This window comes from Ascaphus truei, chromosome 8, assembly GCF_040206685.1.
Source record: "Ascaphus truei isolate aAscTru1 chromosome 8, aAscTru1.hap1, whole genome shotgun sequence".
Classification (NCBI taxonomy): domain Eukaryota; kingdom Metazoa; phylum Chordata; class Amphibia; order Anura; family Ascaphidae; genus Ascaphus; species Ascaphus truei.
In genome coordinates, this window is record NC_134490.1 from 76,493,105 (window position 1) to 76,520,538 (window position 27,434).

Sequence of the window (27,434 nt, forward strand, 5' to 3'; positions counted from 1 at the left end):
AAGTATCAATGGGTAGGAATCTTTTGAATGAAATCAATAGGAGAAGGAAGATTGGATGGAGCGTATTTGGAATAAACAACACAAACTTTCAAGGGAACCTTTCACTGTGCCTCAAGAGGAAAGGTTTTGATCAGTGTACTCTGGCTGTGCTCACGTATGGATGTGACGCTTGGACCCTAAAGGCGAAGATAATTCAAAAGCTTCAGACAACTCAAAGAAGTATGGGAGATGTATGCTGGGTATTACCCAAAGAGACAGGAAAAAGAATGAATGGGTTTAAAACCAAAAAAAAGTCTGTGACATCACAAGGTTGAAGAAATTGAAATGGCAGTGGGACGGACATATCACATGAAGAAATGACCATTGTTCAACAGAGATGGTACTCGACTAGATTCCAAAGGAAATTAAAAGAACAAGAACACAACCAAAAGTAAGATAGGAGTAAGACAACACTTGGTTGTTGTAACTTTATGCCTAAGGTAACCCCTGTAGTGCCTCAGTACCTTCTACCTGCCTCAGTGTGGAATACATTTTAAAGGACTATTGTTGTGGGGTCCGGATAGCAGGATCAGCTGGAGCTGACGGACTTTCCCACTATCCTCTGACGCCACTGAAATGGGGTCAAGTAAACATCGCGTGATCCGTCCACTGGAGTCGAGCTGATCACACAGATGCACCGGGGAGGAGAGGGAGACGCTGGCATTTCCCCTCTGATTGCCCGTGCGGTGGTATACACCTACATTGTCTATTTATACCTGCTACATTGTAAGTAGTCGTTTGTCTTTTGCATTATAAACCTCATTGCACAGTACTTCACCATATTGGTTCTTTTCCCATCATTTACAGGATCATTCTGAGTGGGGACTTTACATATACATCCTATGAGGAACATCTATGATAGTTTGTATCCACAGTGATAACCATCCACTGTTTGTCTACATTGTTGCGCCCTATGTCTAACTGTTTATTTCTTATATTTTAGTTTGGTCTTTGTGTGAGACCTAAGACACTGTGGCAGCACTTTGGGACAGTGATTTTGTTGTCTTATATTGATCATTTGCACACCTTTATCCTTTTTGTGTAGATAGATAGATAGATAGATAGATAGATAGATAGATAGATAGATAGATGATAGATAGATAGAATATCAGCATTATCTTCAGCCACAATAGGAAGAACCCACTGCTACTTTAACTTCTCCCCCCTTGTGATGATGTTACAAACACATTAATTATTTTTCCTGTCGCTGGGTAATACTCAGCATACATCTCTCCATACTTCTTTGAATTGTTTGTAGCTTCTGAATTATCTTTTCATTTATGCTCCAAGCTTTACATCTACACGTTAGTACAGGCAAAATACACTGGTTGAGTACTTTCCTCTTGAGGCACTTTAAATATTGGGGCCTATGCTATAAGCGTTCAGTAGCCACTTATGAGCACTATTCGACCAAAAGGCCTACTGCTATTCGTAAGCCTCCATAAGTGGGCGATAAAGGCATGAATCGGCAAAAATTTCAGCCGTCATAAAAAAATCGCCGAGTGAGCGGCAATAAGTCACTTATCTGAAACTCGTGCACTTCTAGTAACAGCGATTAGGTTATCAAGGTCTATCGCAGCTCTAGAATGGCGAGTTTCTGCCAAAATCCTCAGACCAGCGGTCATCTATCGCCCACCTACCTCTACTCATCCCCCTTCTGCCTTTCTCTCTCACTTTGAATCCAGGCTCTCTTTCTTTCTCTCCTCAGACTCCCCTGTTCTTCTCCTTTGGACTTCAATTGCCACATTGATGACCCCTCTCTCCCTTGGGCTTCCCGCTTTCTTTCTCTAACCTCTTCTTTTGGCCTTCAACAGTGGACTGAAGCCAGCACCCACAAGGATGGACACTACCTAGACCTGGTTTTCACTAAAACTTCTCTCTCGCCGACTTCTCCATTTCCCCTTTTCCTCTCTCCGACCATCACCTCATCTCATTTTCTCTCTCTCGCTTCTCTCCATCTCCATCTCGCCCTCATTTTTGCAGAAACCTGCGCTCTATTAACCTACCAGCTCTTGATTCCACTTTACGCTCCTCCCTCTCCTCTCTCAGTTCTGCTTCAGACCCTGACAACCTGGTCAGGAACTACAACTCTGCCTTATCTTCCTCTCTTGATCTTCATGCCCCGCTTTCTCTCTGCCGTCCTCGCCCTTCTAACCCCAGACCCTGGCTAAACTCCCACACACGCATGCTGCGTTCCTCCACTCGTTCCTCTGAACGCCTCTGGAGGAAATCTCATACGCTCGCAGACTTCATTCACTACAAATTTATGCTATCCTGTTTCAACTCTGCCCTCTTTCAGGCTAAACAAACCTACTTTTCATCACTAATCAACACATACTAGTCTAACCCACGCCGTCTCTTTTCTGTCTTTGACTCTCTACTCAGACCACCCTCAGCTGCCTCCTCTTCTTCCTCCATCTCACCTCAGGACTTTGCTGACTTTTTTAAGGAAAAGGTGGAGTCCATACGGCAGAACATCCCAACTGTTGCCTCCTCCCATCCCACAATGCTTCCCAACTCTCCTCCTGCCTTTCTTGACTCTTTTTCTGCTATCTCAGAGGAGGATGTATCACTGCTGATCTCCTCTTCTCCCTCTACCACTTGCCCTCTTGATCCCATTCACTCCCATCTCCTAAAACCTCTTGCTCCTTCTATAATCCCTATGCTCACACAGATCTTTAACTCTTCCCTCTACTCTGGTACCTTTCCTTCATCCTTCAAGCATGCAACCGTTATACCATTACTCAAAAACAGCAAGCTTGACCCTACCTGTCCTTCTTACTATCGACCTGTCTCCCTCCTGCCTTTTGCCTCCAAACTCCTTGAATGTCTTGTATTCTCTCGATTGCTACACTTTCTCAACACCTATTCTGTCCTAGACCCTCTACAATCTGGCTTCCTCACTGCTCACTCTACTGAAACAGCCCTCACTAAAATAACTGACGACCTCCACGCTGCCAAAGACAGAGGTCATTACACTCTGCTCATATTACTCAACCTCTCTGCAGCATTCGACACCGTGGACCACCCTCTTCTACTTCACATTCTCCATACTCTTGGTATTCGGAACAAAGCTTTATCCTGGATATCCTCTTACCTCTCCCATCGTACCTTCAGTGTCTCTTTTGCTAACACCTCCTCCTCCTCTATTGATCTCTCTGTGGGGGTACCCCAGGGCTCTGTCCTGGGACCCCTTCTGTTTTCTCTCTACACACTCTCTCTAGGTGACCTAATCACATCTTTTGGGTTTAAATATCACCTCTATGCTGACGACACACAAATTTACCTTTCAACCCCTGACCTTACACCTGCTATACAGACCAAAGTTTCTGAATGCCTCTCTGGAATATTATCCTGGATGGCCATCCGCCGACTGAAACTTAACATGGCAAAAACAGAGCTCCTTATACTTCCTCCCAAACCTGGCCCTACTACCTCATTCCACATTGCTATTGGAAATACGATCATTCACCCAGTAGCCCAAGCACGCTGCCTAGGGGTCACACTTGATTCCTCTCTCTCATTCTCCTCTCATATTCAAAACGTTTCTAAAACTTGTCGCTTTTTCCTCCGCAATATCACAAAGATACGTCCTTTCCTCTGTTACTCAACTGCAAAAACTCTGACTCAGGCCCTAATACTCTCACGTCTCGATTACTGCAACCTCCTGCTGTCCGGCCTTCCTACCTCTCACCTGTCTCCCCTACAATCTATCCTAAACGCTGCTGCCAGAATCACTCTACTCTTTCCTAAATCTGTCTCCGCATCTCCCCTCCTGAAATCCCTCTCCTGGCTTCCGATTAAATCACGTATCTCACACTCAATTCTCCTGCTCACTTTTAAAGCTTTACTTTCTTCTGCCCCTCCTTACATCTCAGCCCTAATTTCTCGCTATGCACCATCACGACTCTTGCGTTCTTCTCAAGGATGTCTTCTTTCTACCCCCTTTGTATCTAAAGCTCTCTCCCACTTTAAACCTTTCTCACTTTCTGCCCCACACCTCTGGAATGCCCTTCCCCTCAATACCCAACTAGCCCCCTCGCTATCCACCTTTAAGACCCACCTTAAGACACATCTGCTTAAAGAAGCATATGAGTAGCACTGGATAATTATGGACACATGACACATAAAGCTTGGCCCCCTGCAGACGCACTTACTAGTATTCCCGCCTACTGTCTCTGTACGTTCTCCCTACCTACCAATTAGATTGTAAGCTCCTCGGAGCAGGGACTCCTTCCTTAATGTTACTTTTACAGTATGTCTGAAGCACTTATTCCCATGATCTGTTATTTATATTTTTTGATATTTATATGACATGTATTACTACTGTGAAGCGCTATGTACATTTATGGCGCTATATAAATAAAGACATACAATACAATACCAGGAAAAGTTGGCGTGAGGCTGGTGAGAAGCTGCTGAGAGGCAGGACTTTAAAAAAAAAAAAAAAAAAAAAAATTCTGCATCGGATTGATGCCGTCAGTCTCCGGAGCAGAAACCCATTAATATCAGCACCGGAGACGCTGGGCATGAATCCCATGCAATAAAAATGCATTTACAGGCAACTTCATTACCTTAGCGGGTAATCGCTAAGGCAATGAAGGGGTTACCCCCTCCCGCTACCCACCAAGGTCCAAATACCCCCTTCACCCACTTCCGCTACCCACAATAAACACTAATACCCACCTTCTCTACCCCACATGATCGATACCAGAGGCCGCGAGTGTCTGGGGCCCTCGGGTGGTCCTTGCGGGTGTATTGGGGCCCTCAGGTGGTCCCACGGGTGGTCCCCACGGGTGTCAGAGGGTCCCCGTGGGTGTCAGGGGGCCCACGAGGGCTCCCAGACACCCGCTGGTACCACCTGAGGGCCCCCAGGCACCCATGGGGCCACCCGAGGTTTCTCAGACACCGCGGCGACCACCTGAGGACCCCCAGACACCCGCATCCTCTTGTATCAATCATGTGGGGGTAGAGGAGGTGGGTTATTAGTGTTGTTGTGTTTTAATCTTTTTGTTTGTAGCAGCTGTTTTAATATACATTTTAATTCTAGTGTAGATGACCAGGGGGTCTCCGGAGCAGAACTACGTTGATTTGAGGTCCGGGAACCCTCTGCTTCCTGAGATACAGGCCCCGTTATTGGGTGCCGGTATCTCCTATGCATTTAAATGTTCTGTGTCACATGACCGTGGGAATAGAATGCATAAGAGATACTGGCACCCCATCAAGGGGCCTGTATCTCAGGAAGCAGAGGGTCTCCGGACCTGAAATCAACATGGTTCTGCTCCGCACACTCCCTGCTCATCTACCCTAGTATTACATTTGTTGTTAAAAAAAAAACATTATTTTTGGGTGAGATTTGCGCAGGGAGAAGTAGCTCACTGAGCATCTCTCCTGCAGCTGAAAGAAATCGCCGGGTACGGCCTTATCAGAGAGGCGATCATCACGTCGCCGGCTACTTGCCCATTTTGGGAATTTTTCTATCACAGGTAATCGAGGCTTTCTGATACCGTGATAGCAACGCTCACAAAACAAGCGATTTAAATGACCCAGCGAATTTTTTTATGAACGCTTATAGCATGGGCCCCATTGTCTTGTTTCTTACAAATACTCTCCATCCAATTTTCATTCTCCTATTGATTTCATTCATAAGGTTCCCATCCATTAATATCTGATGGCAACGATAGACATAGTCTTCGACTTCTAGTTCTATGCCATCTATTTTGAGCTGTGTAGAGGTGACACATTTATTGAACATCACTTTGGTCTAGATGAGATTCATATGGAGGCCCATCTATTTACTTGCTTCAGCCATTTCTCTCATTCATTGCTGGATGTCTTCTGAATCTGTACAAAAAAAACCATTTCATTGCTGTGAAAAGCATTGATGACATTGTGCCCCATCCTTGCTGATCCTTACCTTGCTTGTATCTTCGATTAATTCCATGGCTGATGTGGCATTTTCGTAAATGTTCCTTACAACATCAGTGTTAGTTTCTTCAACATTTTGTCTTCTTAATGCATTTTAAATGGCCACGTATACAGTAGATATAATCAAATTCTTTTTCATAATCTATAAATCCTAAACTGAAGTATAGATCATATTAATTACTTGGAGAGATTGCTTCTTGTACAACTTGGATGTGGTCTATTGTCTTGTATCCTACTTGTTCTCTAGGCCGGGGAAGTCCATAATGTGTTGCAGCTGATTAGTATGTTCATACAAATCTTGTATGTGATTAGAAGTAGACCGATTGGTCTGTAGTTTTTATGGTTTTATTTGTCGCTTTTCTTAAAGATGAGGATAACTATGGTATCGCTCCACTGTTCTGGATTTCTCCTGTTCTTCAGGCAGCATGTAAAGAGCTCTGCTACTTCTCTGCTTTCTTCAAGATTTCATTAGTTAATCAATCTTCCCCTAGGCATTTTCATTCTTCATAAATTTTATTGCCTTTTCTACTTCTTCTGGAAGGACGCAGTGGTGGTTTCTTCTTGCTCTTTAGCTTGATAATGTCCTACGTTACCTGTGTTCTCTTACAATTTCTTGTCCTCAACTATCTTTTCCATAAGTGCACTTCTTGTTGTGGTTTGAGAGCAATGATTTGCTTCTTCACAACCATAAGTTTCAGCTTCACCTGCTTTAAACATGTGTTATCTTCGGTAGTCTTTTTCTTACATCCTCAGTTATATGTTTACGGATCGTCTTGAACAGCTTTGTATATTCAATGTGTTCTTGCATCTTGGGACCTATAATTTCTTACAATGCCCTTAATAACTGCTTCTAATATTTATTTTTCTGTTATGTTAGCGATTTCTTCAGTTTTCTCTGAAAGCAACACTTTCATAGGTTTATCTTTTTTTTTTTTTCAATATATTTTTATTATTTTACTTAAATAAATTAACATTTTACTTATATGTACAATTTTGATAAAGGAACAATACTTATACATCTATCTTAGTAAAAACAATGATCTTCATAACAATTTTTCTTTACTATTTTCTGTATGTTACATATCAATATATAAATCTCTTTGGATTCTTTTCATTTCAAATTATTTTTATTTTTTAACATAGAAAAGATAAAGAAAAGGGATAGATAAAGATGGGGCCAGAGAGGAAAGGAATGGGAAGGGGAAGGAATGCTTAAGGGCTAAAAGGTAAAAGAGACAAGGGATAACAATCAACCATGATCAGGATTCTACCTAAAAACCGGAGGCCACAGTTCCCATACCTTATAGAAATTATCTCATTTTTTATTAAGTTGAGCTGAAAGTTTTTCCATTAATGTAATTTCATTCACTCTTTTAATTATTGTATGTCTCGATGGTACATTTATATTCTTCATAGGTTTTTCAAAATAGTTTGTCACAGGATCCCCATGCAAGCTGAAGCTGTTCTCCAGCTCTGTTTGGAATGATCTACTCTTGAAGTTCTTGATGTTGATGGCTTTTGTCTTCATTTTAATCCGTTTTCTTTCTTCTATCTTTGCATTAAGCCCGATGTCCCCAACTCCAGTCCTCACGGAACACTAACAGTGCAGGTTTTAAGGCTCTCCTCTCATTAGCACAGGTGGCCAAATCATTTTGACTGAGCCATCTGTGCTCAAGCAGGGGTATACATAAAACCTGCACTGGTAGTGGTCCTTGAGGACTGGAGTTGGACATTTCTGTATTAAGATGTTCAGTCATTTGCAGCAAACCAATTAGGGATCACTTCTTATGTCAAAACGGTTAAGGATAGTGCAGTTTTTAATAACATGTTTCTTGTTAGCAAAGATGTAGGCAATTTAATTCTTGATTCCACTGGGTCCATTACATGTCCATTTTCTATTTGGATTGTACCTAAAGAATGAATTCATTATATAGACGTTTTCACATTCTGTAAATTATACCCATCTGTCTCTCCGTTCATTGCTGTTCCCATAACCATACTTACCCACTGATACTTAGTCTTAGCTGGGCACTAAATTTTGCATTACATATTTTCCATAATGATTGCGAGGTGGCAATTTTCTTTGCTGTTTTGTTGGTTGAATTTCATCGTAAAATTCTTGCACTTCAATGTCTGTGTGGCTTGATGTTGGGGCATTGTAACGGATCCGCACCTTAGTTTACTGCTTACCTTGCCTTACAGACCTGTGCAGTCCTGGAACACTTCCCCTGATATTTACTGCAACCTGGGTTCACTCATTAAAGCAATACTGTCACACGCCCCTTCTGCTATTGGTTCACTGACCTTTAAATACAGCCTTCCCACAATGCTTCTCTGTCGAGCATAATCCTTCCTGGATGTCACACGTGTTCTGCCACAAGCCTTAGGCTTGTCTCCTGGTATACTAACCTCTCTAGTTCTCTCCCCTAGTTCCTGAGGCCTTCTGCTAGTCTTCATGCAGGGGCCTGTGTTTCCGAGTATCCTGAGGCCAGCTACTACTCTCTACATAGAGGCCTGTGTTTCCTGCTTTCCTGAGGCCTGCTGCTAGTTTCATGCGGAGGCCTGTTCCTGACTCCTGTGCTGAAGCAGAGGACTCTACAGTGTGTACTTCAGCTCCCTGTTTCGGTGCTTATACAACCCCACCTCAGCCATGCGGTCCGACCCAGGTTTGTGGCGAGCACAACCGTGACAGGCATACACTTGGATGATTTGAAGCTTATATCGCTTTATCAATTGAAGGATTCTTTTGGTATAAGGATCTTCTATTTTCTGTGATATATGGTAGTGGGGGGCCACTTTTGAGCTCAATGAGGCTTCCATCTTTTCTTGTTACTTCACTAAGGTCTACAATATCCAACTTAATTTTTTCAGGCTGAGTTTTTACAGTGCTGCTTTACTGGAGAGGGGCTGTCAGCAGTGCCGGCTGGGATGTCTGCGAGGCACCTGTGCCTGGACCTGTCTGTGCAGGGACGTGTGCGGGACCTCAGCTCTTAGCTTCGCCGGTGGCATCTGGCAGCTGGCGGCATCTAGTCCTGGCATCTCATCCCCACCTGTCATTATGGCTCCACAACGTCAAATGGCGCCAATTGCCATAACAATGAGACACCACGGGACGTCACCATGCAGCCACAACGTCATGGCCGTCATTACATGGTGTCCAGTTGTCATGGCAACGCAACACCATTTGACATTGCGGAGCCATAACGATGGGAGCATGCAAGGGGAGATGCCGGCAGGAGAAGGAAAGAGAAAGAGAGGCCCAACACCCCCCACCCCCGGAAATCAGTTTAATTGTTGTGGGGTCTCTGTAATCGTGGGGCTCGTTGCATTGGCAGTTGGGGCAGTTTTGAGGTTGGCAGTAGTAGGTAAACAGGTTTGAATGACAAAGCAAATATTTAGATGTTAACCAGAGTTTACAATCATATTTAATAAGCTGTATTAAGGATAACACTGGAAAATAATGCTACATCATTTACATCATACCTAACGCTGGCATTACTCCATTCCTGAGAAGGAGAGAGACACAGAGAGAGAGACAGAGAGAGACAGAGAGAGACAGAGAGAGAGAGAGAGAAAGAGAGAGAAAGAGAGAGACAGAGAGAGACAGAGAGAGAAAGAGAGAGACAGAGAGAGACAGAGAGAGACAGAGAGAGACAGAGAGAGACAGAGAGAGACAGAGAGAGACAGAGAGAGAAGTGACAGTCTGGGGGTGGCATATTCTAGTGCTGTAAGCTTTAAATAAGCAGAAATCTGACTTATTTACGAATTCTTTAACACATCTCTGGGTTCTATCAGTTATGATGTTTTTATATAAGACACCGCTACAGTTAACTGCCAAAATGCAATAATATACTTACTGAATAGAATACCACGAGTTAATATCTGCCATTGACACTGTAAGATTAGCTTTAATTAAAGGCTTTAAAACAACATGTCATGTTAAAGTGGCCACATATTTACTAAGTGTTATGAAACTATACGATTCCCTATGGCTCCAAAAAATACTTTTAGTGGGTCATAAGTTGACTTGTGGCTTAGCACTGCTTACTTAATATGGTCCAAAATGAGGAAGATAGATTATTTTGTGGGAGACATTAACCTATAAAATATTTATTCACTAAGGGCACATGGAAGTGTAGCGTTAACTTGAGATTTGCTTACTTTATTTCAAGGAGACTATAAGATCTCAAGAAACTCAACTAAAAAGGCTTACCATAAGTTGATGTTTGCTTTGTATTTCTACTGGACATCCAGACCCCATGCTCTCTGTAAACCAAGAGATATCCAGAAGCTGAAACTTGATGTTGTTGTCTAGCTTTTTAGCTTGTAGCCATTCCAAAACTTCCCGGCCAGAATTGTTTTCAGCCACAATGTGAGTGACAGAGTCTCTGTAACATATAATAGTTTGATCAGCTTCCATAGCATCATCTTAATAATAATAATAGCACTGCTAGTTTAAGACATTTAGCAGACACATTACCTGCCCCGTGTAGCTTACACTCTATGTTTTTGGTGCCGGAGGCACAGGGAGATAAAGTGACTTGTCCAAGGTCACAAAGAGCACGACACCGGGAATTGAACCATTCAACTCAGTGCCAGTGAGTGTCTTTACTCACTGGGCCACTCCTTCTCCCACTTACACTTTAAAGGATAATCATGATTCGCTTCTTTACAATAATAGTCACTCTTAATATTCAAGTTTTCACAATTAAATTACTGCGAAAAATGCATGTTATTTTATTTTTATTTTTACAGGGTCCTCAGTAATAATTATAATCCGATCTGGTTATGACGGCCTCCTTATCACTTTATAAACAAATAAAAGACAAGACAATTGTGCACTAACCTATCGATTTAGAGAGTCACAGACACTCGTATCACGATAGTTTGGATAGTTTGGATAAAGGTTGTAAATACCATCTAAAGCATTTGGTTACCACTTATGCTTGTATGACTTTCTTTGAGGTTGTCAGTCACCTACATATAACCTATTAAACATGCCACTACTACTAGCTCACTTGGGCTTTAAAGCAGCAGGTCAAAGTGCCGTTTAAAAAAATATATATTTTTTTCCATTCGATATGTGCATCAATATAATCCACATAATCATAACTAATTAGCTAAGTTGCCGATCGATACATTCTCCTTTGATCGATTGGTGAAGATTCGGCTCGGGGTTCACTAAAAGGCAGGCAGTGCAGCAGAAAAGGACCCAAGATGCAAAGTTCTGCGGGGGAGATCATGTGACCAGGCCGGCACTAGATACAATTGGTGCATTGCTAGAGAGGGGGCGGGGCTCTAAAAGGGGTGTGCCAGAGCCTGTATCAAGAGAGGAAGGGGATGTAACGTTGTACATGGGTGCTATAAGAACAAAAAATGCTTGTTACATTAAAATGCATTAAAAATGTCTTTAAACATTTAGATTTTTTTTAAATTCTACAAGTATTTTCTCATAGTACAGAACTGATTTTTTTTTTTTTAAATACACGTAGGATATTGCTTGAACTGCAGCTTTAAAAAGAGTTGCCCCATATCCTTAGTACAACTTATTAGTTCCCATTTAAATGAACGGACAGGTCCCCAAGGCCGCGGTCCCAGTCAGCACTGTGTCACGCGCGCCCGGCGGGGCGGGGGTGGTTGTCGCGTTCTCAGCGCTAACCGCGACCTGCGGTCTTCACAGGGAGAAGGAGATTGCGACGGGAGGGGGTGTGGTGGGGGTTTTGCAGGGGCGTGGCCATGACCTTACGCGGCTCGTTCACCCTCATTGGGTGAACCGCCAGCGGGGACGTGGCCACGCCTCCGTCGCAAGTTTTAAACTCAATTTCATTGAGTTTAAAAAACCTGGCAGTACTGCGCGGCTGCACCTTCAGCGGGAAGGTGTGTACTGGGCCCAGCCCCATTGAGGGGAGGAGCTTATACGCACAGCACACGCCGAGGCAGTCACTGGGACCGCAGCCTTAGATTTAGTGAAAATAGAACAGGTAGGCGGTGCACTGCTGCCGTCAGGGTTAAAGGGAAATGAAGTCCACACGCAATGTAAATGAATAAAAGGTTGTTTATTAGAGTGCATATACACTAAAAAAGTGCTACAGAGCGAACTCTGACGCGTTTCGTCCCTGCCTGGGACTCACTACTGTTTAGGGAATTGGGTTTACCTACAATAATATTCAGTTTGTGGTAAATAAAAATAACATTGAGCTTTAGCACAGATTCTTATCCCTTTGGGTACCCCACTCGTGCCAGATTTAAGGAAAAAACAATGTATTAGGAATTTAACGTCAATGCATTTAGTTTACATATGAATGTATGGATAAAAGCTCCATTAAATCAGGGCAACTAACATCACATTACCTAAATATTTAATGGACGTTAGCTTCACTGACAGAGATCCACAAAGCTAAATATATGCAATTTCAACGGCCGTGAGGCCCCTCATTTGCATATGTCTAACGTGGCATTAGCTAGCGAACGTCGGAATAATACACCCTAGCTATCAGTAACATGTGGATTCATTGTATTTTTACTGGTCTTGGGATTTTTTTTGTAATGGCTTTTGTCCATTGGGCCTTTGGAATTTTTTTTTTCTTTTTATAGTTAAGCATCATCCATTTGGGTGGATTTGTTGTGGGGGGCTCATCACCCGAATGGGGTGTCAAATATTTATTTCATCTACCCATTGAGTGTATTGTGACTAGGAGGGCCTAGGTAGCCCCACTGATGTTCAGTTAATTGTAACCATTTAACTGTCATTATGTATGTATGTCTATAATATATATATATATATATATATATATATATATATATATATATATATATATATATATATATATATATATATATATATATATATACACACACTCACATGTTAAGTTATGGTGGGTGAAAAAGGCAACAAGAAACCTCCACCGTATTGCATATAGCATATTAAAGATATATATATATACTGTATAATGCTTAAGAGATGGCTGCTATCTGGATAGCAAGCAAGAATATAAATAGATATGTACTGTACTACATTTTTTCTTCACTCATGAAACCAGAGCAAAGCTTATCAACAAAACTGTAATATTCCCTTCCTTTATATATATATATAAAATATATATATTTATATATATTTTTTTTTTGACACAAGAATGTGTAGATTTCCAGTGCCAAGATTAATACCATGTTAAAATGTTATGAATACACAAAACCTGTGTGCAATGCTTTAGCAAATGATGAATAATTAATAGAATTTCAACAAAGAGGGAATTCATCTTCATGTACGAGTCTTCTGCTTCCTTCTGAGAAAGATATGTAGCTTCAGCGAACCACTAATGCCCCATACGTACAATATTATCATTGATCTTTATGTTGATGTTTTTATTATTATTATTATTGAAAAGAGCTACTATTTTTTTCTAAGCCATTTATAGTAAAGCTAACTTGCCAACAGGAATACATTGTGCACAGTCCTCTTTATCTTAATGAGTTCATAAAAAGTCATGATAATATTAATATTTTAAGACATATTTATTCCTTCTAGGCAGCACTTGCAATCCAGATGAGAACATTTTCAAGCACATTTCTCATTAAGCTTTTCACTTTTTTAGTAATTGCTTGATAAAATCTTGTTCTTTTGTATCCTTGAAGAAAATGATCTCTACCATATATTCAACAATATAACACAGTTCACGAATAAGCATAGTTCACAGAAATATAGCACTTATTAGCAAATCACAGAGAAGTTAGTAAATAAAATAAACCAGCCCTTGAGTACCATAAGAGAAATCAAAGCAGAACACTTATAAATATAGGTTTTACCTATAATAGACTTCACTAATATGAAAAGACGGGTGGGTTCCCGTGTTGGTCCTTCCTTCCATGTAATAACAAAGGAGGGAGCGGGACTACTGTAGGTGGTATGATACCTTTTATTGGATGAACAAGTAGTTGATATATTACAAGTAGAGGCGGGCAAAACTGTAAAAATCAGTTTCGCTGAATTTTTTTCCATTCAAAATCTGTTCCGCGGTGTAAAATCCATCGGCGGATTGTTCCAGTTGCAATCTGTGCGGTTTAATAAAAAACCGCTATTGGATACAATTCGCTGGTGAATTTTACCAACCCAATACGCGAATCCCGCATTCCGCTAGTGAATTTGAAGAATACAAACCGTGGATTTCGCATTCCGCGGATTTTATTCTTCAAACCCACCAGCGGATTGTGGAATCCACGGTTTGTATCGTCGATATCTGAAAAAGACGAATCACCCTTTTTAAGATTGGTCCACAGATTTCTGCAAATCAAGATCCGGCCTATCCGTGGCAGATCCAAATCCGCCCATCTCTATTGACCAGCTTTTGAACCTCCCAGAGTCCTTCCTCAGGTATGGCAGAAACAGAGAAACACAATAGTATATACAGTGTTTGTAAGAGGGGGATCTGTTGCAATGGTTGCTGAGAGGAAGTGGGAAATAAGAGATGGTAGAAACTGGTAGCCTAGTGTGAAAATAAACAGTAGAGACATAATATTGAAATGCAAAAGTGGCTTACCACCTTCTCCCTCCTTTTTTACTTCACTAAGATGATTCATTTTTCATCCCACTATAAGAGAGATGGGAGAGTTAGTGAGGGACAAATCTGAGCCCCACTGTATTTGCGTGGTTCGAAATGACCCAAACCGCGGCTCGGTAACTAGTTTCCAAGCGAGAGGCGAAAAAGAGACAACCTCATCTTCACTTCAGGTTTGGCGGCTTCACCCCTCTGTGCATTTTCTCCCAGTAGCTTCTCTTTCCCTTCCGATTCCAAAATCCTTCTCCCCATTAGCTTCCCCCCCTCCAATCTCCAACTCCTTCCTACAGCTTCTCTCCGTCCCCCCCCCCCCCCACCAATTACGTAACTCATTTTCCTCACCATCCTTTTTCCCCTTCTGATCACCAGCTTCTGCTCCGCGATAGCCTCAATCGCAGATCCCCAGATCTCCTTCCAGACCTACCCGCTCAGCCCCGGACTTGAATGATCTGCCCTCTCAAGACCCTAACCCCCCCCCCCTAGACAAGATTTCTGGAAACCCCCTTCCTCAGGTACAGATGTAAATATATTAACCCCAGGAAGACGGTTCCCAGAAACATTGCGCGATCCAAAGTTCTGCTAATAAAACAATTATTATTTAGATGTCTTGTGATGAGGCTTGTATGTCTTTATTTGTATGTCTTTATTTATTGTAGCGCCATTAATGTACATTGCGCTTCACAGTAGTAATACAAATGTCAATCATATAAATAACAAATACAAATAACGGGTCATGGGAATTAGTGCTTCAGACATAAACGTAACATTTAGGAAGAGGAGTCCCTGCTCCGAGGAGCTTACAATCTAATTGGTATGTAGGAGGATCGTTCAGAGACAGGAGGGGGGAATTTTGGTAAGTGCTTCTGCAGGGGGCCAAGCTTTATGTATCATGTGTCTAGTAGTATATACCGTGCTTCTCATATGCTTCTTTAAGCAAGTGTGTCTTAAGGTGGGTTTTAAAGGTGGATAGAGAGGGTGCTAGTCGGGTACTGAGGAAAAGGGCATTCCAGGGGTGTGGGGCAGTTAATGAGAAAGGTTTAAGATGGGAGAGGGCTTTAGATACAAAAGGGGTAGAGAGAAGACATCCTCGAGCAGAACGGAAGAGTTGGGATGGTGCATAACGAGAAATTAGAGCTGAGATGTAAGGAGGAGCAGAAGAGTGTAAAGCTTTAAAAGTGAGGAGGAGAATTGAGTTCGAGATACGGGATTTGATAAATAGCCAGGAGAGTGATTTCAGCAGGGGAGATGCTGAGACAGATTTAGGAAAAAGTAGACTGATTCTGGAAGCAGCGTTAAGGATAGATATATGGGAGACAAGTGAGAGGCAGGAAGACCGGACAGCAGGAGGTTACAGTAATTGAGACGGGAGAGAATGAGGGCCTGAGTCAGAGTTTTAGCAGTCGAGCAACAGAGGAAAGGGCGTATCTTTGTAATATTGCGGAGGAAAAAGCAACAGGTTTTAGAAACGTTTTGAATGTGAGAGGAGAATGTGAGAGAGTGAAGTGTGACACCTAGGCAGCGTGCTTGGGCTAATGGGTGAATTATGGTACTTCCAACAGTAATGTGGAAGGAGGTAATAAGGCCAGGTTTGGGAGAAAGTAAGAGGAGCTCTGTTTTTGTCATGTTAAGTTTAAGTCGGCGGAGGGCAATCCAGGATGATATCGCAGAGAGACATTCAGAAACTTTGGTCTGTACAGCAGGTGTAAGGTCAGGGGTTGAAAAGTAAACTTGTGTGTCGTCAGCATAAGGGTGATATTTAAACCCAAGGGATGTGATTCGGTCACCTAGAGAAAGTGTGTACAGAGAAAAGAAAAGAGGTCCCAGGACAGAACTCTGCAGCACCGCCATAGAGAGATCTATGGAGGAGGAGGAAGTGTTAGCAGAAGAGACACTGAAAGTACGATGGGAGAGGTAAGAGGAGATCCAGGATAAAGCTTTGTTACGAATACCAAGAGTATGGAGAATGTGGAAGAGAAGAGGGTGGTCCATGGTGCATGGAGGTCATTAGTTATTTTAGTGAGGGCTGTTTCAGTGGAGGGATCAGTGTGGAAGCCAGATTGTAGAGGGTCTAGGAGAGAATGGGTGTTGAGAAAGTGGAGCAAGCGAGAGAATACAAGACGTTCAAGGAGTTTAGAGGCAAAAGGCAGGAGGGAGACAGGTCGATAGTTAGAAAGATAGGTAGGGTCAAGCTTGCTGTTTTTGAGTAATGGTATAATGGTTGCATGCCTGAAGGAGAAGGGAAAGGAAGGTACCAAAGTAGAGGGAGGTGTTAAATATGTGTGTGAGCGAAGGGGTTATAGTAGGAACAATATGTTTTAGGAGATGGGAGGGAATTGGGTCAAGAGGGCAAGTGGTAGAGGGAGAAGAGGAGATCAGCAGTGACAAATCCTTATGTTGAATAGTCCTTATTTTGAATAGTGCTGCAATAGAAGACTTTTTTCCCAAAGAATTTTCACCATGTATAAAAAGTCAATATGCAATGTCACTTTGCCCTTTATATACTGCCATTTGTCAAAATTGCCAAAATTACAGGCAAAATATTGGTAATATTCTGAGCAATGTGAACTTTTCACAAAGTGTCACTAAAAAGCAAAATTTGAGATACAAATATTGAAAATGTTTGAGAAATTTTGAAAACATATGTATATCCTCCCATCAAATACCCATATCAATCCCCACCCACGTTATCCAACTCTCTGTCTCTGCCCTTGCTGCAAAGATATACAGTACTGTAGCTACTCCGAGCCAATGTTTTGTTACTGACTATATGAGCATACTGTATATACAAGATAACACACTGTTTCCTTTTCATTTTATGTAACATCCAGTAATCTGTTTTAATCCTTGTGTTGGTACTTATAGGAGAAACATTCGTCTTTCTTTTTTTTTTTTTAACTCACTGGCTTCATAGTGAGCAGTTTCTTATTTAATGGCAAATAAAAGTTAAGTTTTATATTCACACCACTAAGCATTTCTGAAAATGTCACCAATATATATGTATGACAACAATAAATGTTTTTATTTGATATACTGAACTCTTTATTATTTATTAAGGAGTGCTCCATTGTAAAGAAAGGGATTACTTTTTTCTGTCAGTGTTTTATTGTGTGTGTGTGGTGTGTGGTGTGTGTGGTTATATATATATATATATATATATATATATATATATATATATATATATATATATATATATATATATATATATATATATATATACACAAACACAACCCTGCCTTTCACCATTATCACCCAGCATACAGTGCTTTACTGCAGCAACGGATTCTGGGAAATGACAAGCAAAAGAGCACAACGTGTCACCTTTTGCATGAAATCCAGTTTTTACATGGAACACTTATAAGCTAATGCTCGCTGTTAACACAGCTTTAAGCACAGCATGGGAAGCAGATGCAAAGCCAGATAAACCACTCACAGACATGTTTCAACCTTAATGGGTATCATCAGTGTGAGGTTGGTTGTACTGGCGTTGCAATTTTCAATGCTGTAGGATTTACCATACACATTTTAAGTTATGGTAGGTGAAAAAGGCAACAAGAAACCTCTACCGTATAGCATATAGCAAAAAGAACACTTGTGAGCACATTTACATGTCTCAGACAGGTCTGCAACCCTGCTTTTCACCATTATCACATAGCATACAGTGTTTCCACTGCAGCAAGGGATTCTGCCTTACAGTACAGTATGTCACTGCTTCAAAGTGGTGGGACTGGCAACAGGTGTTCAGGAAGATGTATAGAGACACTTGGTCTGGTAGGTTCACTCTTGCAGAGTTGGTGAGCTCTCAGACAGATCTTTCCTTGGATTTGCAAGCACTATCACCTCTGTGCTTGCAATCACTGCAGCTCTGTTTCTCTGCTCTGGTATTGGAGGTATTCCCACACACCCCTGTCTTAGGATTGGCTATCTGCCCTTCTTATACTGGGATTTCCCTTTCCCTTATGGCTGAGCATAAAACCAAGATTCACTTGGATGTAACTGTGTTTGCCACAAGCTACCTTGCCTTAGCCTTGCCTTGTTCCTGAGACCAGTGCATTCACCCCAGGCAGAGGTCTGCTATCTGGTTCCTGTACTGAAGCACTGGATCCCCAATTCCAGCCTTGCCTTGTTCCTGAGCCCTGCTGCATTCACCCCAGGCAGAGGTCTGCTTCCTGGTTACTGTGCTGAAGCGCTAGATCCACAGTGCCAGCCTTGCCTTGTTCCTGAGACCTGCTGCATTCACCCCAGGCAGAGGTCTGCTTCCTGGTTCCTGTGCTGAAGCGCTGGATCCCCAGTGCCAGCCTTTGCCTTGTTCCTGAGACCTGCATTCTCCCCTTGTAGAGACCTTATCATGGGCCGCTCCCGCTCCTCGCGCAGAGGCCATTCCCGTGCTTCAGCTGCTACGCTGAAGTGGTGTGCACCTGACTTCCTGTAGCCGAACTCCAGCTTGGACATTGACTACCCTACCGTCTCCAACCCGGACCCTGGCATGTCTATGGATTACCCTGGTTTCTCCAACCCTGACCCTGCTACGACTGACTACGGACTGTGCAATCGTGAACCGGCTTCGTGGTCTAAGGTCGGTGTATTCACATCCCCACCTCAGCCCCGCGGTCCGGTCCCGGTTTGTGGCGAGCACGTCCGTTACAATGACTAGGAGACCTATATACATTATAGGTCTGGAGTCCAGCACTGGCCTGGTTAATCCCATCTTGAGAAAAGGCTGGGTTAATTGACCAGGTCCCAGCTGCCTCGTTAAGAAGCTTTAAGAACCCAGAGCTCCCACTTTTTCTTGGTTCCAATTTGAACTGGAGAAACACATTCTGAAACTTTGGAGGGAGACAAGCCTGCAGCAATGTCTGTTACAGTGGGACACGTTCTGTAGTGCTGTGCGTGCACTACCCTGTGCGTGCGGAATTTTAGTTGGCTGATGTCAGTCAGCCTTTCTATAGAAGGGTCGCGCGCCACGGCAGGGAGCGGGGAGCTGACAGACAGTGGCGAAGATGAAGAAAATCATCTTTCGCGCCGCTACCGGGTCTGAAATGTATGTATATGTGTGCATTTGTGCATTTGTGCGTGTGTGCGTGTGTGCGTGTGTGCGTGTGTGCGTGTGTGCGTGTGTGCGTGTGTGCGTGTGTGCGTGTGTGTGTGTGTGTGTCAATGATTGCGGAACTAAAAAAAAAATATTTATTAAACTTTTATTTTCTTTAAAAAAATCTTGCTTAGGTCTTCCTTTCACTTACACAACCCATGCACATACTTATACTCGCACATACACGCACATGCACGCACATGCACGCACATACACACACATACACACAGCTCCCAGCTCTATAAACATGAAAAGCATGCGGCACGGCCGCATGCTGTATATAACAGCCCTTAGGCTGAGATAATAATCAGCATGATTGTGCGTGCGCAACAAGCACAAATTGCACAATGCTTATGCAGCCGCCCCTAGCGTGTGCGCACGACGGAGCCAAAAAGGGTGAACCAGCTTCGCGATGCCTCCGCCCCACCTCCCCAATCACCTGCAGCTCAGTTCACACATCGCTGAGGCAGCAGGCATGCGCGAGTCTATGCGGTCCATCGTACGCTCGCGTGCAAGTAGTATAATCTTAGCCTTACCTTTATTCTTTGTGTTTTCCTTGGACCTGAACCACCCTTTCTGAGAAAAGGGCAAAACCCTGTAATGGACTATTTAACTGGAGGGTTCTATACTGGGGTTTTCTGTTACTTTACACCTATGCTGAATGGAGTTTGTTTTTTGTGTTCCATTTTTTGTGGCTGAATAAACAAGTCTATTCAGATAACCCACATGTCGTTATGTTGTCCCTGCAACAAGCCCCAAATATGGAAATGCGATGACCCTCTTCCCAGGGAGGCCGAATCATTCCTGGACTTGAAAGGCAGAGGTAAGAATCCCTGGAGATTAAACAAAAATGTCATTCATACCTTAATCTGACTACCTACAACTGCTGGACTCTCTCCAGTGAAGCAGCACTGCAAAAAACGGAAAACGAACTTGAAAAGATTAAATTAGATATTGTTGGCCTTCGTGAAGTGAGAAGAAAAGATGAAGGTCTCATTAAGCTCATAAGCGGACACCTATTCTATTACAGAGGTGTGCAAAATGGAAGAATACGTGGAGTAAGCATTGTTAACAAGAGATGGAGAAATGGCATAGTTGAGCACTACATTTTATTGGAAAAAGCAGCAAAAATCATTATTCAGTTGACAAAGAGATACAGGCTTCAAATTATCCAAGTGTATGTCACAGCATCAAGTCACAGACAATGAACTGGAAGACTTCCATCATGAAATCAACAATTTAACAGAAAAGGAATTGGTTACCTGAAGATCATTATGAGAGATTTCAAATCAAAGATTGGTGCCCAGCAGAAAGACGAAGCATCTGTTGGTAAGTGTGGATATAGCAAGAGAAATTAACGTGGACACAGTATGGTAGAAATTGCAGGATGTGAAAACTTCTACATCAAGAATTTATTCTTCAAGTAGAATCTAAATTAAAAATGGATAGGGAATGTACCCAATGGAAATAAGAATTAAATGGACTATCTCCTAGCTAACAGGAAACACGATTGAAGACTGCACTGTCATTAACCATTTTGACGCAAGGAGTAATCACCAGTTGATTTGTTGCATATTACATCTGAATGTGAAGATGGAAAGAAAAAACTTGATTAAAAAGTAGACAAAAACAATCAACCTTAAGAACCTCAAGAATAATGTCAGAGAGTTTTAATTAGAGCTGAAAAAAATCACTTCAGCTGCCTCGAAATGCATGGGGACACTTTAACAAACAATTATGAAGAACTTATGAAGATTGAAGTTGAAAGCACATAAAAAAAACATAAAGGAATCACTAACAAAAAACAGGATAAGAAAATATCAGATGAGACAAAGTACTTACTGAGGAAATGGTAAGAAATAAAGCAATCCCAAGACTCGAAAACAACAATTAAATATACAGTGCTGTGCAAGATGATCTGCAAGCGTATAACTGAAGATGTAAGTAAATATAACTGTTATATGGTGAAGAAGACTATTAAAAACAACAAAAGCTTAGGGAAGATGAACCCGCTACTTATTATTGAGGATAAGAAATTCATTGCACTCAACCAAGACTGTGCACTTATCATAAAGAAAGTTGAAGACTTCTACAATAAATTGTACAAGAGCCCAGATAACACAGAGCTTAATCCAGCAGAGGACAAGTGCGACAAAACCACCAATGATCATGCGTCCTTCCAGAAGAATTGACAAAGGCAGGTGAAGATGGAATTACATTTGAAATGTTGAAAAATGCAGGGGAAGAAGTAAAGAAAATCCTTGCAAAAGTAGGATATGAGTGCAGAAGTGTACAACCAGAGGAGATATATTTGGTGAAAATAAACCATGGCTTTTTTTTCAGCGCGTAGCTTCAAATAATACATCTTTAAGGAAGCGCACAAATAAACAAACAGCCTATCCTTAAGAGCTAACTCACTTCCCAGTCCCTTTCGCAGGGCTGCGAGGATAGGCCTCTTGCCAACCTCTGACCCCATAGTCTAAAGAGGAACCTGTAAGCAGGGGGCTCTTTAATGTCAGTCTCCGTGTCTGGGTTGGTGTCCGTTGCGGGGCCACCCTCTGGCGGGTTCAAGGGTACTCTGCGTCCTGGAATAGAGGGTCTGGTTCTCAGTGAATCTCTTCTGGTAACCGAGTCCCTCTGTGCTCAAGAGAGTTTGTGCATCACATTTAAAGCTGCTTGATGAGCCAGGTGGAGACTGGCTTATTAACTCTAGCTATAATTAGCAAAGCTCCCTGCTGGACTCACCAGCTACAGACAGGCTCTATGTGTGCTGCCTTTCTAAAGCAGAGATAGGCCATGTCAATGATTCTTAGAGAACACAAAAAATCCAGAACAATGGAGCAATGCTATACTAATCCGCATCCACAAGAAATGAGACCAAGAAGAACACAAAAACTGCAGACCAATCAATTCACTTCCAATCACATAAGATTTTTACGAAGATACTCACTAATCGACTGCAACAGACCTTGAAATTATCCCTAGCACGGAGAACAAGTGGGATTCCGCAGTGGATACAACACAATGGACCACATCCAAGTCCTACAAGAAGTGATTTCCCAAAGTAATGAATACGATCTACCACTCATTTTAGGATTTGTAGATTACGAAAAAAAGCCTTTTATTCTGTCTACACGTCAGCGGTTTTAAGTACATTAAGAAGGCGAATCGTACAGTACATTGATATTATAAACAGCATTTAGGAAAATGCTACGTCAACCATTAGATTACATGAAGATACAAGCAAGATATGGATCAGCAAGGGAGTGCAGCACGGAGACACCAGGTCACCAAAGCTTTTCATAGCAACAGTTGAAGAATTGTTGAAGACAATGAATTGAGAGGAAAAAGGAATCAAAGTAAATGGTCAATACTTGAGTAACCTACGATTTGCAGATGGCATTGTTATTTTTGCCACAAGTCCAGAAGACTACCAGTAACAAATCAGAGACCTCAAAGCCAGTGAGAAGGTGGGCCTCCATATGAATCTCAGCCAGACCAAAGTGATGTTCAACAAATGTGTTAACTCTACAAAGATCAAAATAAATATAAATGAACTACAAGAAGTGGAAGACTATGTCTACCTTGGCCAGCAAGTATCAATGGATAGGAACCTTTCGAACGAAATGAATAGGAAAATGATTATGGGATGGAGCGCATTTGGATGAAGCAAGACAATCTTGTTAGGAAACCTTCCACTGTGCCTCAAATGGAATATGTTCAACCCGTGTATCCTGTCTGTGCTCACATATGGATGTGAAATTTGGACCTTGAATGCTAAAACAATGCAGTTGCTTCAGAAAACTAAAAGAAGTATGGAGAGATGTCTGCTGGGTATTACCCAAAGAGACAGGAAAAAAGAATAAATGCGTTCGAAAGTAAACAAGAGTCTGGGACATCATATCAAGGGTAAAGAAATTAAAATGGCAGTGGGTCAGCCATATCGCAAAATGAAATTACCATTGTTGCACAAAGATGGTGCAGATGTAGCTGCATGTTCTCTACCGCTTGCCTTGCGAGTCCTGCATGGCAACCTCTCCCACGTCGCAAGTTTCCAGTGGCCAGACACACTGCTACAGTACTGTACAGGCATACACCGCTTTAAGGACACTCACTTTAAGTACACTCGCGAGTAAGGACATATCGCCCAATAGGCAAACGGCAGCTTGCGCATGCGCCTGTCAGCACATCCTGAACAGAAATACCAGCTCCCTACCTGTACCGAAGCTGTGCACAAGCGGGGAGACTGTAGAGCCTGTTACACATGCGTTATTTACATCAGTTATGCATGTATATGACATTTGCAGTACAGTACATGCATCGATAAGTGGGAAAAAGGTAGTGCTTCACATTAAGTACATTTTCGCTTTACATACATGCTCCGGTCCCATTGCGTATATTATGTGGGGTATGCCTGTATTATTAAAATAAAATCCCCATGATCACCTGTTAGAGGCGCGCAGGTAGAGTGACTGATTCAGTCTCTCTCTTACTGCGCGTCTCTTACAGACAGGTGGAACCCAGTAGGATTCACACAGCGCCAGTCCCATACAAACACAGGGACCCCCACTGTGTTAATTCGATGGGCCATTACAGCCTGCTATCTACAATCTTGCAGAGTTTTCGGCAAGATGGCCTCGATTTTCTCTAATGATGTTGTAGAAAACAGGCAGCTAATTCTGTACTTGACTGGATTGTAAGGATATCAAAAAGGCCAAGACGACAACCAAAAGTTAGATGGAAGGCTTGCAACTGCAGTACCTGGAAGATCATTGTGGATGCCTTCAGTCAGCGGTGGATCAGCAGGGGATGTTGATGATAAATATATATATATTTTTTTTATTATTATTATTATGAAACAAATAAGTAGTGCCAGTGATTTGATGAAGTAAATGAAGTGACTATATATAATAGCGGCTAGTATTAACAAATATTGATTAATTATCCTAAGTGTGTTAATATTAAATTGAAAATTAATGTATCAATATAAAGGGAATAATACAATCAAATATGCAATTAGACTTCAAGAAAAACAAAATCGAAATAAAGCCATACATTTCAATATTTAAAAAAATAATTCCAGTGACCAGATACTTTAAAGTGAGCCAGATAGAGCATATATAACAGTAATACAGGGAGGGGAAAGAAAACAAGTCCTTCCTGGATGATGTTAAAAAAAACTATTTAGGCTGGAGACTTACTGTACTGTAGGCAGCTTTCAGGGAGAACCACAGCCCAACGGAATCTAAAAAAAGCTCCATCTGTGTCTCACTTAGACGCTCACCTGGTATCGTGGAGCAATCCTTGATGTCCGGATGTTGCTGCTGTGGTGAATATATCACACTCAAATATTTTTAAATCTTCATTGTTTGTGAGTGTAATTGATTACACTCATTTTTATCATTAAATTGTCACACTTTTATGTGCTATGCAGCGTGCGCTTTCTTCTTTTCTATATATATCTTGCCTGGGTCCCCCCTGGTCCCCCAGTTGTCACCTACCTCCTGCTGCAGCGGAGGCTGGGGGGAGCGTGGAGAGAGGTGCAGGAGCCAACGGGTGGTTAGGGAAGGCGACCGGGTCGCCGGAGGTCCGCGGCCACCTGACCACATAGGGCGCCGCCATCTTGAAATGAGCGCATGCACAGTGTCTCTATATAGTCCGGCGGCCATTACAAAAAAGGGTTCCGCGGGGACTACAGCTCCCAGAATGCCCAGGGGCAAGGGATAACATGTCGCAGCAGAGTCAACAGGGCTCCAGGATTCCCCTGCTTAGGGAGATTGTTACTTTTCGCACGCTGAGGAGCACGCCAGTCGGAGCTGGGACATCAGTGAATAAGGGTTGTAGGTGCAGGGTGTCAGTAGGCCCCTGGACTAGGCCAGAGACCCCCTGTTAGGCCCCGACTCCCCTGTTCAGTTTGTGGCTGCTACAGGGACAGGCCCTTAGACAGGGACACTGCCCCCTTTAGCATTCAGAGTGTCAAGGACACAGAAGGACGCTGCGCAGTAGTAACGGCCTGTGGTCTGGGACCCGGCCACCACCGCAAGGCACCGAGACTACCTTCATGGTGATATTATCCACGCCGGAATTCACCCCACGTGGAGGCAGACACCATCGTGGACAATGTCGCTGGATCAGCGGATCTCTTATCTTCAGTCGGTGATACCAGGTGCTGGAGCGCCTGGAAGGTATACCAACATTCCACAAGTGCACCAACAGTAACACGCGGGTGTGGGCAGCGCTGTCACATACACTTTAGGTGGATTGACTCTGTGGACACCAGGGTGGTTGGGTGCCCTGGGGCACCTCTGTACTTTGGGGTAAACCCCACGGGGTGTGGACACAGTGTTGGTGGCACGGTGTTATTATCGTTATTATTCTGTTCATGCATTCAGTAAACTGTTATTACTATCAGTGTGTGTATTACTGTATCGGGTCCTGTCACAAAGTAGGATCCCGTGCAGGTGTAGGCGCTGTCACCAGATGTATCAGACACACCCCAGGCTCCAAGCAGCGGAAGCATGGCCCTCCTGTGAGCCACAGGTAACGCACCACGTACACGGTAGCCGCCATATCTCCCATGGGGTGGGGGGATAGTGCGCTACATATTATATATATACAGGCACTCAAGTAACCAGGAATAATAAGAAACACCAAATAGCGCAATAACGTCTAAAAATGTATTGGAGATCATCACAAATAAAACATATGGATATGCACTCACATAAGATATATAAGTACATGCCGGAGATCCTCCTTATAGCACTTCCGCCCTTAGCCCTGTGTCAACCGGATGTGACGTTGATGGGAGCAGAGACGCAGAGGGGAACAACACACTGTGTACCGGTGAATTGCTCTTACCTTATCGGGATTTCGTACAGTGACTGTACTTATATATCTTACTAGCTGATATACCCGGCTTTGCCCAGGCGTGGAAGGGCAGGGGGCATGGAGTGGAAGGGCGGGGGGGAGGGGCATCGAAGGGCGGGGGGGCCAAGGGGCATGGAAGGGCGGGGAGGGCAGGGAGGGGCGTTGGGGGCAAAGGGCAGGGAGGGGCGGGGGGGCAAAGGGCAGGGAGGGGCGGAGGGGGCAAACGGCAGGGAGGGGCGGGGGGGGCAAAGGGCAGGGAGGGGTGGGGGGGCAGGGGGGAGCAAAGGGCAGGGAAGGGCGGGGGGGCAAAGGGCAGGGAAGGGTGGGGGGGGGCAAAGGGCAGGGAAGGGCGGGGGGAGGCAAAGGGCAGGTAGGGGGGGCCAAAGGGCAGGGCGGGGGCAAAGGGCAGGGAGGGGGGGGGCAAAGGGCAGGGAGGGGGGGCAAGAGGGCAGGGAGAGAGGGGGCAGAGGGGCAAGAGGGCAGAGGGGCAAGAGGGCAGGGGGGGCAAGAGGGCAGGGAGTAAGAGACCAAAGGGCAGGGGGGCAAAGGGCAGGGGGGCAGAGGGGCAAAGGGCAGAGGGGCAAAGGGCAGGGGGGCAAATGGGAAAGGGGCAGGGGGAGGGAGGGCAGGGGGAAAAGGGCAGGGGAGGGAGGGTAGGGGTCAAAGGGCAGGGGGAGGGGGGGCAGGGGGCAAGGGCAGGGAGAGGGAGGGCAGGGGGCAAAGGGCAGGGGGAGGGAGGGAGGGCAGGGGGCAAAGGGCATTGGGAGGGAGGGCAGGGGGGGCAAAGGGCATTGGGAGGGAGGGCAGGGTGGGCAAAGGGCAGGGGGAGGGAGGGCAGGGGGGAGCAAAGGGCAGAAAGGGCAGGGAGGGCAGGGGGGGCAAAGGGCAGGGAGGGGGGGGCAAAGGGCAGGGAGGGGGGCAAAGGGCAGGGAGGGGGGGGGCAAAGGGCAGGGAGGGGGGCA

At 43.7% G+C, this 27,434-nt stretch overlaps 1 protein-coding gene across 1 annotated transcript in view; it reads right to left on the reverse strand.

The window, feature by feature from the left end:
* The window catches only part of DNTT (DNA nucleotidylexotransferase), a 257,582-nt gene that overhangs the window by 225,693 nt on the left and 4,455 nt on the right, over positions 1-27,434 (reverse strand). Inside the window, exon 2 of the mRNA XM_075613065.1 lies at positions 10,181-10,355. Coding sequence (XP_075469180.1) covers positions 10,181-10,355 — 175 coding nt within the window. The remainder of the gene's footprint in view (positions 1-10,180; positions 10,356-27,434) is intronic.